The sequence below is a fragment of the Coccidioides immitis genome, assembly GCF_000149335.2.
Source record: "Coccidioides immitis RS genomic scaffold supercont3.1, whole genome shotgun sequence".
NCBI lineage: Eukaryota > Fungi > Ascomycota > Eurotiomycetes > Onygenales > Onygenaceae > Coccidioides > Coccidioides immitis.
In genome coordinates, this window is record NW_004504310.1 from 6059024 (window position 1) to 6072008 (window position 12985).

A 12985-nucleotide genomic window follows, 5' to 3' on the forward strand; every position below is an offset into this window, starting at 1 on the left:
GCGCTGGACGCAGCGTTTTTCTGCTTCAGCCAGCTGCCGGACCACGATGTCTGTAGAAACGAGTTATATGATTCTTATGTTACCGCTATGAGATGAGATTAGGTTGTCGATCTGCTCGCTCCGCAAAATTTCTCCCAACAAGCCACCGTCTGAGACGAGATATATCTATCCTTCTCCCTCTTATCCAACGTTTGAACACGGCGAACCCTCTAACGTATATCGGCGCCCTAACGGCCGCCAAGGCCTACGATCAGGCCGCCGGCGCCAAATTCCAGCCCAACGATGCCTGAGCAGCTGTTGCATGCTATATCCCTGGCTGCGCGGGCCGGAGGTTTAGCAGGCGATGTCGGGAGTCGACCACCCGTTTTCAAAGCCGTTGGCATCTCCTTGGCCGTGGCATCGGGCCTATTTATCGGCGTCTCATTCGTCCTGAAAAAGGTCGGCTTACTCAGGGCAAATGTCAAATACAATGAGGAGGCCGGGGAGGGTTATGGATATCTCAAGAATTTTTACTGGTGGGCTGGCATGACGCTGATGATACTGGGAGAAATATGCAATTTTGTGGCGTATGCATTCGTGGATGCCATTTTGGTGACACCATTGGGTGCATTGTCTGTGGTGGTGACGACGATTCTATCAGCTATCTTTCTCAAGGAGCGGTTAAGCTTTGTGGGAAAAGTCGGCTGTTTCAACTGTATCATCGGATCGGTGGTGATTGCAATGAATGCACCACAGCAGTCGTCGGTTTCAAACATCCAGGATATGAAACGCTACGTTATTCGGCCCGTATTTCTTACCTATGCCGGAGTCATCATCGTTGGCTGTACTGTCGTGGCGATTTGGGCTGGTCCCCGCTACGGGAAAAGAAGCATGTTCGTGTATCTGTCTATTTGCAGTCTAATTGGTGCATTGAGTGTTGTTGCTACTCAGGGTTTGGGCGCAGCGATTATTGCCCAGATATCTGGACAGCCGCAATTTAAGGAGTGGTTCCTTTACGTTCTGTTGGGTTTTGTGATAATAACCCTATTGACCGAGATCATCTATTTAAATGTAAGGCTCTGTCTCGGCAATACTGCTACTATTTGTCAGTGGCCGTTAGTTAATGACTGACCGTTCGAACTAGAAAGCTTTGAATGTTTTTAATGCCGCACTGGTTACTCCGACTTACTATGTTATTTTTACCAGCGCCACAATTATTACATCCGCCGTTCTATTCCAAGGTTTCAAAGGCTCTCCGATAAGTATAACCACTGTTGTCATGGGCTTTCTCCAAATATGTACGGGAGTCGTGTTGCTGCAGCTGTCAAAATCTGCCAAAGATGTGCCAGATGCCGCCATATTCAAGGGCGACTTGGATCAAGTTCGAGAAGTTGCTGAGCAGGAGCAACCCGAGTCAGAGCCGAAAGCAGATGCTATTCGAGGTACTGCTGCAATTATCCGCCGCATATCGACACCTAGACAGAAGATGGAAAGGGATGAAGCACTGCGATATCAAAGCGAACGGAAGCTCGATGAGTCATGGTCACCTGGAGAAAATGAAATAATTGAATGGGATGGCCTCAGAAGAAGAAGAACCGTTCTCAGCGTTGGACCAACTGCCACACCGCGGCGGACAAAAACACCTCGTCCACCTCTGGGGATGTCGCGATTTCCAGAAGACGACGAAGATTCAGAGCCCAAATCAAGAACTGGGAGGTCGTTTCTGGACAGTTTTCGGAGCCGCACATCAAGCGGTCGCTCTTCGAGGAAGTCGAGCGAGAATTCGCAAAGCACCGAAACTCGAATGTGCTCTATCGAATTAGAATCGATTCACGACCGTTCACGGAAGAACGTCGATGGTCAGCATAGATACACCGAAGTCAAAAATTACCCTGCCACTACTCTTTTAGAACCATTCCAATACGAGAGTCAAAAGCGAATGCGAAGCGGCACTGTAGGATCTGTCAGGTTTGCGGATGACGTGAAGACCATCGATGATAGCCCTCAGAGACAAAGGAGCAGATCACCGCCCACCCCGCCAGCACATCGCCAATTCTCTTTCCAGAGACTTTTCCACCGCGAAGGGTCTTCCCCTCGTGCTGATATCTCCAGCGAACTGTCTCCTAGCCGAGACAACAGATTTCTTGGGTTTTCGAATTTCAGGGCGCACCGTCAGCCTCCACAGCAGCGACGAGTTACAAAAAACGCAACCGAAGAAGAAGTACTTGGACTTGTCAGAGATGGGGCCATGGACACCGAGATCCCTCATGATCGGAGTCGTACCCCATCGCCAACATCATCCATCCTTGAATCAATGAATGAGAAGCCGTTTGGTGAAAGTAATATGTCCTATCCTAGCCGATCGCGCCGCTCCTCGTCTACGTCGTCGTCGTCATCTTCAGAATATCACCGTTCATTCGACCGTATTCCATCATATGTTAAAGGAGACGATCATCTGTATAATGTCGTGCGTACCTCCGCATCCGATCCTTTCTCAGTTACAGACCAAGATAACCCCGCCGGAATATCTGAACTACGCGTCCCCCATAATCCGGACAATGAACGCTCCTTAACGGCTGGAACTGATAACGTCGCTCACCCGCCCGCCTCCTACCAGCGACCACTCGTCCAAGGCCGAGATCTACCACCGATACCCGTCGAAACTACCCGATCCGATGGAACATCTCTCTTTGACCCTCCACAAAATGTTTATACTACAAACCCGAACATTTCAATTCCTCCACTGCCGCCTGATCCTCGTTCCATCCCCTCCGCTCCGCCGTCCATCTCTTCTGACATGGACAGTGTAGAAGAGGAAATTCTCGAAGACCATGATGATAGAGATCGAGCGGGCTCCAGAAACCGTGGCCCCACGAGTTTGTCGTCAAGCAACGGAGTGGCTTTCATCTAAATAGCTCGCAGTTTTCCAAAACTGAATGTTTATATGCATTAACTATTAATATCTGATATGCTCTGGGAGAAGCATGTTATATTGATTGTTGTAGGTAGGTACCTCATACATGTGCTGTACATCCATACATGCATGCATAGCGGTTACAAAGAAGGGTCTAAATAGTTAATAATATTGCGATAAAGTTCGGCACCCTATTTGTGGTGCAATTTGGTCCACACGTAGAAATCATCGCAGATTCAAATCACTTGCTAAAAAAGTCAGAGACTTGTTGAATTAACTCAGGCTGAGCACTCAGTATTCTCGGGTTCTTTGGACTCTATTCGCCTCCCAACAACCGAAGATATCCGGAGATTTCTTTTTTAGGAATTTCTTAACCCAATCTTTACCCAGTGGATTGTTATCATTATTCATTCGAAGGATTCGGCTTGACAGTCCATGGACTTGGGGGGTGAGAGAGAAACCCTTGAAGGTCCTGCTCCATTATCCATTCAACTAGAAATTTTCTCTTGTTCAGGAACGTTGATGCCCTTTTTGATGATTTGTGTGTCCTGCTCTTCGACTGCGGATCGTACTTCGAGGAATGCCATACATGGCCGCGGCGGCTCGTTCTGATTTAATTTGACTAGATTCAAGAGCTTCAATAGCAAGAGAAATATTAACTTCACGATTTAAATCCACTTTGAGAGGAATTTATTGATTTCTAATACATTGAAATTAAAATTTCAAACTACGCGAAGATTTTACGTGTGGACTAAATTGGTGAGGGGTTGGACTAGAAATAATAGGGAGCTTATGCCTTTTTTTTTTTCGGGCGAAACACTACAAAACGGGCTGCTTTCATGATCTGTTAAAATGGTTTGGCACTTCTGTTGAAAATCTAAATACCACTGCAGCAGAGATCGATCATCCAGTGAATACACTGTGTACCTCTGGGCAACTTTCCCATGATTAATTGAACAAATACTCCGTCCTCGCCCCATAAATTCTCTTCACACAGAGCTGTTTAACCAAGCCACACGGGGATGCACAGGGCTAGTTCCATGTGTTACCTTCAATAACAGCCTCTCAGGCATGCAATTCAGGACTTGAACATGTAGTCGAACTAACCATGGCCTGTTTAAAAACGCCAAAGTCTTCTCGCTAATCCTTTGAACATCCAAAGGGAGTCAAAATACTTCCAAAAAGAAGTAATCAGACAGATTAAAAAAAAGAAAAAAAAGAAAAAGGAAGGTAGTGTATATGTGTGTGTGTATATATATATATGTCCATATATCAAACCAAATTAAGAAAAAAAACCGACGGGGCGCCTATGTCCATGTTTTATCTCTTGGGGGCTTTGGGGGAATTCCAACAGCAAAGAACAATTGTCCATCTCCTGGATATTAATACTGAGCTTCCCCCATGAACTTCGTCCACAGCATATCACCCCAAATTGGTTCCTTGTCCTGCCTGAGCTCTTGTCTCCGCCAGAGTTGATGCCCTTCTCACCACACCGCATCCCCATTATAGTATAAATGTGAGTCCTTATTGTTAGTACAGTCTCTCATTGCTATCTAATTCTAACCATAAACTAGCCGCGTCTCAAGTCTCAAAACAAAATTGCAATGACCCGCCCATTGAACACTTTGTCCCTCACATTGCCACAAACACTGCAAATGGCTGTACTCAACACACTTCCTCCCTGCTACTCTATTCTTTTGCAGATGATCTTTCCTGTTTTCCAGAAGAAGCCCTGGCTATATATCCTTCTTACCTTGTTGTTCACTGTACATATGTCCATCACCTGTTGGTGTCATATCCAAAACTTGTACTTTGTAACCATGGAAGTCAGGTACAACAACAAACTGTACAATGCCATTCTGGACTATGCAGTGAAAAATTCTACAGGGGTATCCCATGTTGTCGCATCAACAAGGACATGAAATGGTCTGGCATTGTACAAAGAGAATGACAAAAATAACAGTGACATTAATTCAGAAGATGAGAAAGAGGACTTTAACACATACTGGAAGCAAGAAATCAGCATCACCAGATTCTTGAAGTCTTGCTATACCCCATCTGACACTTGGACTTTTTGGCACAACAGACACTGGATACACTTGGAATTCAAACAAAGTGGTTCACAAGACACTCTATGGTTTCTGGATCTGAGGACAATTATTTTGACTGCCTGGAAAATAGAACATCTCAAGAAGTTTGTACATGATGCAAACCAGTGTTATATTGAATGCCACATTCACTGTATTGCTGTTTATTGTGGGCAGACATTTTCCAGCAGGCTTCAGTGGGCCAAAGGTGCATCAAGACAACCTTGATCTTTATCAACTCTAATGTTGGATAAGGGACTAGTAGATCATGTTCTTGCTGATATCAAGATATATCTAAAGGGATGCTCCTGGTATGAAACTCATGCTATTCTCTATCAATAAGGTTATCTCTTCCACAGTCCTTCTGGCACAGGGAAAACAAGTTTGGCTTTTGTCATTGCCAGTGAACTACAACTAGATATCTATGTGCTCAGTCTAAATTCCTCAGATCTTGGTGAAGAATAACTTGTTGTCCTGTTCTGTGCCATCCCAAAACATTGTATTGTACTGCTTGAGAATGTCAATTGCTCTGATATCTCTTGTGAACATAGTGATTCAGCAGCAAATGTGGAAATGAAAGATAAGACCTCAGGTGGGTTGACTCTCTCTTCTATGCTTAATGCCCTTGATGGCCCTGCAACACCAGAAGGTTACATCCTGATCATGACCACCAACTATTGTGAGAAACTTGACAAGACACTTATCTGCCCTGGCTGGATAGACATGGAGGTTCTGTTCAGCTATGCAGATAAGAATATCATCAGAGACCTCTTCAGCTGTCTGTATGATCCCTTCAATCAGATATCATCCAAGATCAGCAACAACAGAATCCCAGACCTTGCCATGGAATTTATGAGTCAAGTTCCTGGGGGCAAGTTCACAACCACTGTGGAGATTCAAGGCTACCTTTTGTGACACATGGGGAGTCCTGAGGATGCTGTTAAGGGTGCCAAAAACTGGGCATGAAACCTCCTCAGCAAGAAACAAGCTGGATAGGGCCCCGGAGATTCTTGATGTATTGATGTAGTTAACAGGGCGCTTAAATGGCGTTGGGAGCTTTCTCACCTCTTTGAATGACAAAACATTGTGCTTCAAGTCTTTCCATTGCAGGGCCTGCAAGTGCTCAATGGCTCGCTATTCTACACTATCATTATCATTACTTCATCCCTTTGCTCCATTATATTCCCGGAGACTTCAAGTCGGCATTGGTTACACCAAGTTCAGAGCAATGTCACATGATCAAGCGAATTTGATCAAATACAAGTGGATTGATGGTGTAGAGACACTCGAGCATTATGTTCCCGGGGGCTATCATCCTGTTATGATTGGCGATGTCCTCGACGACAGATACCACATTGTTGACAAACTTGGGTTCGGCGGGTATTCGACTGTTTGGCTTGCTCGAGACTCTCGTTACGACCACTATGTTGCGTTGAAAGTCGGCATCGCACACTGGGGAAAGGGCGCGCTTTTGCGTGAAACAAGAGGTCTCAGGGCACTTTCTGCGCCGCTACCATCTTCTGCGTCTAGACAGCAACATCTAGGACACGGTTCAATACCTTGTCTCCTAGATCAATTTGAGGTACATGGCCCTAATGGGACGCATGTCTGCTACACAACCACTCCCGCCCGGTGCAATCTCCACGAAGTTTCTTTCAGCCGTCTTTTTCCTCTTGACGTCGCGCGAGCACTATCGGGTGGGCTGGCTCTGGCTCTCGCATATATCCATTCAAGAGGCTATGTTCACGGAGGTTGGTCAGGACATTTTGCCCTTTTCTTTGTACCTACTCAGCTAATCACTTGGGTCTATATCTAGATATCCAGTTGCAGAACATTTTTGTCAAGCTACCATCAAGTTTTGATGCGCTTTCAATTGACCAGCTGTACGAAAAATACGGCAAATCTGCAACAGTGGATGTTAGACGTAAAGATGGCAAACCACTTCCACCAAACATTCCACCCAAAGCGGTCTTGCCGCTATACCTTGGTAAAAAAGCGCAGGAGTTTACCCTTGCCGATGTCCGCGTCCTCCTGAGTGACTTTGGCGAGGCATTTGCCCCAGGCACAGATATTCGCCCTGGAAAAGCTAGCAATATCCCTCTAGCTTTTCAGCCACCAGAGGTTCGCTTTGAACCAGATGCCCCATTGACATTCTCCTCAGACATATGGAGTCTGGCGACTGCCATATGGGAGATTATCGGTATCAAAGCTATTTTCAGTACTGACTGGGTGACTGAGGATGAGATGACAGCCCAGCATATCGATGAGCTAGGACCCATGCCTTTGAGCTGGTGGGACCGCTGGGAGAAGAGGGGTGAATTCTTTGATGAGAATGTGCGCCCGATAGAAGGTAGGGAAGTGTGGCCGCCTCTTGACCAGGCGTTTGAGGATTTTGTACAGGTGTCTCGTCGGAAGCGTGGGATGGGAGAGTTTGGCAAGGAAGAAACCATTGCTCTTTTACATTTGATGCGACGCATGCTGGCCTACCTGCCGGAAGACAGGCCAACTGTTGAAGAGGTACTCAAGTCAGAGTGGATAGTCAAGTGGGTGATGCCGGATTTCGAGCGGAGTTTGCAGGCGCAGCAATAACAATTAACCACCGCCGTGGACGGACTAATAAGTGCTAAGAATAGTATAAAGAGGATTAATTGTATGCAATAGCCTTGCCGTTCCAGGTCATCATCATGTTGCCTCGGCTCTACCTACTCCTCCAGCAATACTTTGTCCGAAGGAAGCTTTCCACATGTCTTCATCAGTGTCACTCCCCGTATCCTCATCCGATTCAATCGAGGCGGTGTATTGTCTACCGTAGCAGGAGCTGGAGGAGAGACTTGTCTCCCATCATCCACGTGTGGGCTGTCCACGAGAAAAACACATGGGAAGTCTTCTGCCACTTGTAACATACACACAGCTGGGGACTGAGGACTTGGAGTAATTCAGCTCAAAATGTGGGTTAATCATGATGCTAACAAGAACCCTTCCAGAGTAATTAATCTTACCAGGATATGCTGGGCTCTTCAGTTCTCAAGAGATGTGATGAGATCCTATTTGAAGAGTAAAAAGAAGACATTTTATGTCATGCCTGATGATCAGAGACATGGAGAGAAGTATATTTTGTGAGATATCTATATTAGCTTGCCCTGTGCTATTACATTCATTAAAAGATATAGATCTGAGTTGAGGGAGCTCCAGGATGATCTTGAACATCTTGATAGATAATGTAATACAGTGTTAGAGGAGAAACAGTAAATGCTCTATAGAGGGCCAGAGTAGTAAACCTCCCCTTCCTCCCACACAAGCTAACAACCAACAAGCAAAAAGGAGATTAAATTAACAAGAAAGCCGCCATGGAAAGCCTCTGCATAAGAGAAAATCAAACAAGGCTCAATGGAGAAAAGGTTTCTGAAAATTTCACAAATTGCCGCCCATGCAAAATTACCATCTGGAGGGGTGCTAGCATGACCAAAGTGAGTATCATATGCAGGACGATAGAGGAGGAAGCCAGTATATACAAAGCATGCCACGCTTCGAACAAAATAAAAATAGCAAGGGGAAAAAAACAAAAAGGGAAAAGGGGAAATAGAAATTCTCCAAGGGGGAGTCGCTGGTAAGTATAGAAAGGATAAATGAAGATGAGTTCCATAGTTCACCCGTCACTAGATGAAAAGCTGGTGTTGTTGACGCCGTGTTGTTCGAAGAGCTTCTGGCGGATCTGAGTGAGGATCTCTGCGTCTTTTCGGAGACTGGGAGATATGTGTCTGCTATGAAGAAGAAATTTGATTGTCCGATCGATGAGTTCGCCGAGTCTCTTTCGATCGACAAAATTTGAAAGTCGAGATGTATACGTTGCGGCAAGGACGAGAATATTTCCGAATTGCCTTTTAAGGGAGAAAAAAGAACAGTTAGTTATGTCGCCAAAATTTGATGGTATGAAACGTACGACTTACGCGTGAGCAGTTCCAAAAATATTCGTCACGATAGGTCGTCCTTCAACATTATCAAAAGCGACGGTGCTATGCATCGCAGCCTCAATGCACGCTACGCAAGCAGCATGTAGTTTAGGATCCAAATCCTTCTCGAACGGAGGTTGCGGAGGATCCTGGCTGGAGGTTATCCGGGGTGGTGGGGGCATCTCCCCGGACCAGCGATCGATATTTTCAACTTGTTGCACATGCGCCAGGGCGGGCGAGATTTGCGAATTTGCGCTCGACACGACTGAGGGCGCAGGCGATTCCGCTGGGCCGGTGCTGTGGGTCTTCGCTATCATGGGGTGCAGAGCATGATGCAACAGTGGTCGATGAATGATGTATCTGGCTCCATAGTATTTACCGCGCATCCGAGCTATATTAATGTCCCTCGCTGGTGGGTCTGAGTCGTCCCATTGCATGGCTTTTGGCAAACCACTCCGCCAATATTCCAGCATGTCGCTCAAGGCTTCTTGAATCGTAGTTGTCCATCGCGTCCTCTTTTCGCCGTTGGCTGTTTCTAGATGGACGTGTATGTTAGTTTGTTTTCGATTGGAGCTCCAATTGCCCGCAAAATAAGAATATCAAATTCAGAAAATATATATATAAAACAAACTTACTCTCGGTTTTATACAAATTCGTATGCACGCGATTCAAGACCTTTCTTAAATGAATCTGGGCCGAGTAATACATCATCATCAGCGTATCTGGTGCCTCGATCTCATTCGGGATCGAGTGGGCGAAGACTGCCTTGGGAAACTCCATGCGGCCTTCCAATCGGCTGATGCCACTGGCAGGGAGGTCAAGCTCAGCGAGGATATCACTGGAGTTTCGGGTGAGTAAAAGGGTAGAGACCTTTAGCTGAAGCAAGACTGGGAGGGTGTTTACCTTTCAAGTTGCAGACACGTCCAGAACGCAAAAGTGATCAAGTCCTTGCGTGGGCCATCGGGCATCACCTCAAAGCTCCGCCTTGACGCAATGAGTCAGTAAATCTTATTCGAAGCTCCGGAAGGGTTACAGAAGAAAAGCTATTACTCACGCTCGAACCAAAACTTGACAAGCTCGAGCTGCTTGACTAATCCACCCATGACTGGCAAAAGGGTGAGCGAGCTGCCCTGTGTACAGCGCAGCAAGAAGACACCCCTGCGCGTGTGCAAGGTCATTTCCACCCTGGAGGTTACCCAAAATATCAGACGCAAGAGCATAATATGCCATTCCAGGAATAACATCCATGTTCTTGAGGTTAGGGTCGGAATGATCGCTGCCGGAATAGCTCCCGGATCGTTTCCAGCCCTGGATATTATTCGGAGAGCGACTCGTGGGAGAACGGAATGCGTTTGTTGAAGGCATGGCCGAATCCATGGTGACAGGCGACACGGCGGAGGTCACGTATGGTAATTTACTTGGCGGGTCCGGGATGGGACCTGGCAGCTCCATTTTCCACGAGCAAATGGCACCGAGGGCCAAGACGAGAAGGACAATCGCATTGTCCATAGATCGTTGAATCGGAGGACAACTGGCGCCCATACTGTGGTCAGAGCCTGGGGATTCGAGTTCGGTATAGCCGGATGCGACATCGACGGATCGTTTCCGTTTTTGAGATCTGTTCAAAGTGTTCATCGAATCGTTGGCTACGATGTGGCCGAAGGGAGGAGCAGCAAAATGGCCCCTTTTGGGAGGACTGTATGCATTGACAAAATCTTTGACCATGATTGCGAGATCGGTGGACCTGAGGAACGGATGGAGGATGTGCATGTTTTCCATATAACTCTTGTGATATGCGTACACCACATCCACATCGAGATCGAGTGCGCCGGCACTGTTGAGTCCTCCGATCTGGCGCTCCTTGGGAATCTTGGACACACTGTTCCCTTGGAATATCTCAAAGCCTGTTCCCCACCCCGAGCCGCAAAACTGAAACATATCTTCATCGCGTGGACTCGACGAGCTGACGATGGGGCTGAGGGGATATACACTGGTGCGAATGCTGCCGCCTCCCTCGCCGCGACCATAGGGCCGAATGGGACCGCGCGACTCCTCCAGTCGCATAACATAGTCGTCATCGATCCTGTCGGGTATAAGCTTCTGTATTGATGGCCACAGAAGCAGTTTGTGCGCTGCGGTTGTGTGCTCGATCGGGATGGAGAGTTCGTCGTCGTCAGCCTCAACTTGGATGTCCCCTTGCTCCTGCTTGACAGCGTCGCTAGCCAGCTTTTCGGATAGCTTCACGGGTTCCATCTCGGCACCCTTTCCCTGCTGAGGAGTAGCGGCATTTTGAACCGGCTGTTTCAGCTCCGGATCAGAGAGTGAACTTGAAGGCTTTGTTCGGTTCGCCCTTCCTAGGAGAGCGTCGAGCTTGTCGGTATGTGCCTTGAGCAGCTTTACGACCTCGTCGATCTTCTCAATGTTCTCAAATTTGTCGAATCGATCGTCGATCTGTTGAAGCCTCTCGAGTAATATCTGAGTCGATCTCTCGTGCCTTCATCGTGAACGGGAAGAGCAAAAAAAAAGCAAAACTTGGTCAGGTTCGTCTTCCCGCGTGCGACAATGTCTCGGTAGGTACGGCACTTACTTATGGGGAGGAACATCTTTATAGACACACTGAACATTACTATCTTTACAATGCCCACAGGAAGGCCGACCTTCGTCACACTTGGCTTTTCGCGCTCGACATTGATCGCAAGCCTAAGATCGAATTAGAAAACGGCCGTAGGACGAATGGTTTTTTTTTTTTTCTTTTTTTTTAGGGTTTTTGATTCTAAATTTTCAAGTTAAGGGTATTACTGAACCTGTTGTGCTCTGGTAGTTCTCCGCTGCCGCTGGCTATAAGGAACATTGGCCTGCGCGAAGTAATAGCCTGCATCGTACGCAGCGGCACCGGGAGGCATGTGCGCGCCAGACCCGTAGGGTCGATGTATTGGAATACCGTCCGGAGTCGGCGGGGGAGGAGGCATCATCTGTAGGCCGCGAGGTGGCTCGCCGTTCCCATGACCGTCGCTGGGAGGGCCATAGGGGAAGGAAGGGCGATACTCGGTGGTGGGAGTGGGCGGGAGACTGGAGGAAGAAGGCTCGTGGGAATTGCCGTTTATAGGGCGAAATGAGGGATCGGAGTGGGTTCTTGGGGGCCCAGATATACTGGGGGGCCGGGAATACATATCCTGCGGGTGATGCGACCCTTCTCGGGGTGGACCGTTGAATACGGGATGGCCGCGCTGATCAGCATTTGCGCCTTCGAAAGGAGGATACGGACGGCTCCAAGGCTCAAACTGGGAGCGGGGAGGCGGGAGGGTGTGGGAGTGCTCCGGCGGAGGCAATGGGCGAGAGGGTCCCGGAGGCTGTTGCTGTTGCTGCTGCGGTTGTTGCAGCGGCGGAGGCTGTTGTGGATGTTGGTTTTGTTGTTGGGAGGGAGGGGGCGGTTGTGGTGGTGGTGGTAGTGGTGGAGCAGAGAACGAAGCTATCTGTTTGGGCTTCTCATCCGTGGCAGCTGATTCCATCGTCTTCATTGGATGAAACACGTTGGGCCATCAGCAAGACAAGAATGTATGTTACGGGGCTTGAAAAATTATATTTCCTCGGGTCAGGGAAAAAAAGGGGGGGTGTGTGGGTTTAGAGGAGACGGGGTTCCAGCTACGAGAACCTGGAGCAGACGGGCCTCGACAACGATATCATGGCGGAATGGGACGAGCGACCGCTCAGGCCAGAGAGGGTCGAAGGAGTGAGCACGCAGTGGCGGCCGGATTGGAGGGACAAACGGGCGAAAGCAAACGCGGCAGGGCGGTCTGCGGCGAATTGAACTCACTGGTGATTTTTCTTTTTTTTTCTTCTCTTCTCTTCTCTTTTCTTTTCTTTTTTTTTTTTTTTTTTTTTTTTTTTTTTCCCTTAATATTTGGGGGTGGGAGAAAAAAAAAAGGAGCAGTCAGGTACCCGGTATACACAAGCTCAGGCACCGCAGGAGAGTTTTCCGGGGGATGGCAACAAAAAAAAACAAAAAAGCAACCAGAACCAGGCCTTGGGACGAGTGGCAAAAAAGAAAAAAAAAA

The 12985-nt window shown here is 47.7% G+C and overlaps 4 protein-coding genes across 4 annotated transcripts; 3 read left to right on the forward strand and 1 right to left on the reverse strand.

The window, feature by feature from the left end:
* The first annotated feature begins 48 nt into the window (after positions 1-48).
* CIMG_00920 (non imprinted in Prader-Willi/Angelman syndrome 2) lies at positions 49-3087 on the forward strand. The gene is made up of 2 exons (XM_001247148.2): positions 49-1050; positions 1124-3087. Exons 1-2 carry the CDS (start codon positions 283-285, stop codon positions 2888-2890), a joined length of 2535 nt encoding a protein of 844 aa, XP_001247149.1. The 5' UTR covers positions 49-282; the 3' UTR covers positions 2891-3087.
* A 2136-nt stretch (positions 3088-5223) lies between these two features.
* On the forward strand, positions 5224-5895 carry CIMG_00919 (mitochondrial chaperone BCS1; the record flags this gene model as incomplete). Its single annotated transcript, XM_001247147.2, has 3 exons — positions 5224-5291; positions 5340-5434; positions 5573-5895. 3 exons carry the CDS (start codon positions 5224-5226, stop codon positions 5893-5895), a joined length of 486 nt encoding a protein of 161 aa, XP_001247148.2.
* A 211-nt stretch (positions 5896-6106) lies between these two features.
* On the forward strand, positions 6107-7649 carry CIMG_00918 (CMGC/SRPK protein kinase; the record flags this gene model as incomplete). Its single annotated transcript, XM_001247146.2, has 2 exons — positions 6107-6731; positions 6797-7649. 2 exons carry the CDS (start codon positions 6107-6109, stop codon positions 7567-7569), a joined length of 1398 nt encoding a protein of 465 aa, XP_001247147.2. The 3' UTR covers positions 7570-7649.
* A 935-nt stretch (positions 7650-8584) lies between these two features.
* On the reverse strand, positions 8585-12439 carry CIMG_00917 (C6 zinc finger domain-containing protein; the record flags this gene model as incomplete). The annotated part of the gene is made up of 7 exons (XM_001247145.2): positions 8585-8858; positions 8928-9465; positions 9566-9768; positions 9834-9914; positions 9985-11424; positions 11518-11630; positions 11735-12439. The coding sequence occupies 7 exons, from the start codon at positions 12437-12439 to the stop codon at positions 8627-8629; spliced, it is 3312 nt and encodes a 1103-aa protein (XP_001247146.1). The 3' UTR covers positions 8585-8626.
* Between the last annotated feature and the right edge of the window lie 546 nt (positions 12440-12985).

Excerpts from the sequence above, each read along its gene's own strand:
- CIMG_00920 (XM_001247148.2), top strand. The coding sequence starts at position 283 with ATGCCTGAGCAGCTGTTGCATGCTATATCCCTGGCTGCGCGGGCCGGA. Across the intron at positions 1,051-1,123 it reads CCGAGATCATCTATTTAAAT|AAAGCTTTGAATGTTTTTAA; the intron begins GTAAGGCTCTGT and ends CGTTCGAACTAG.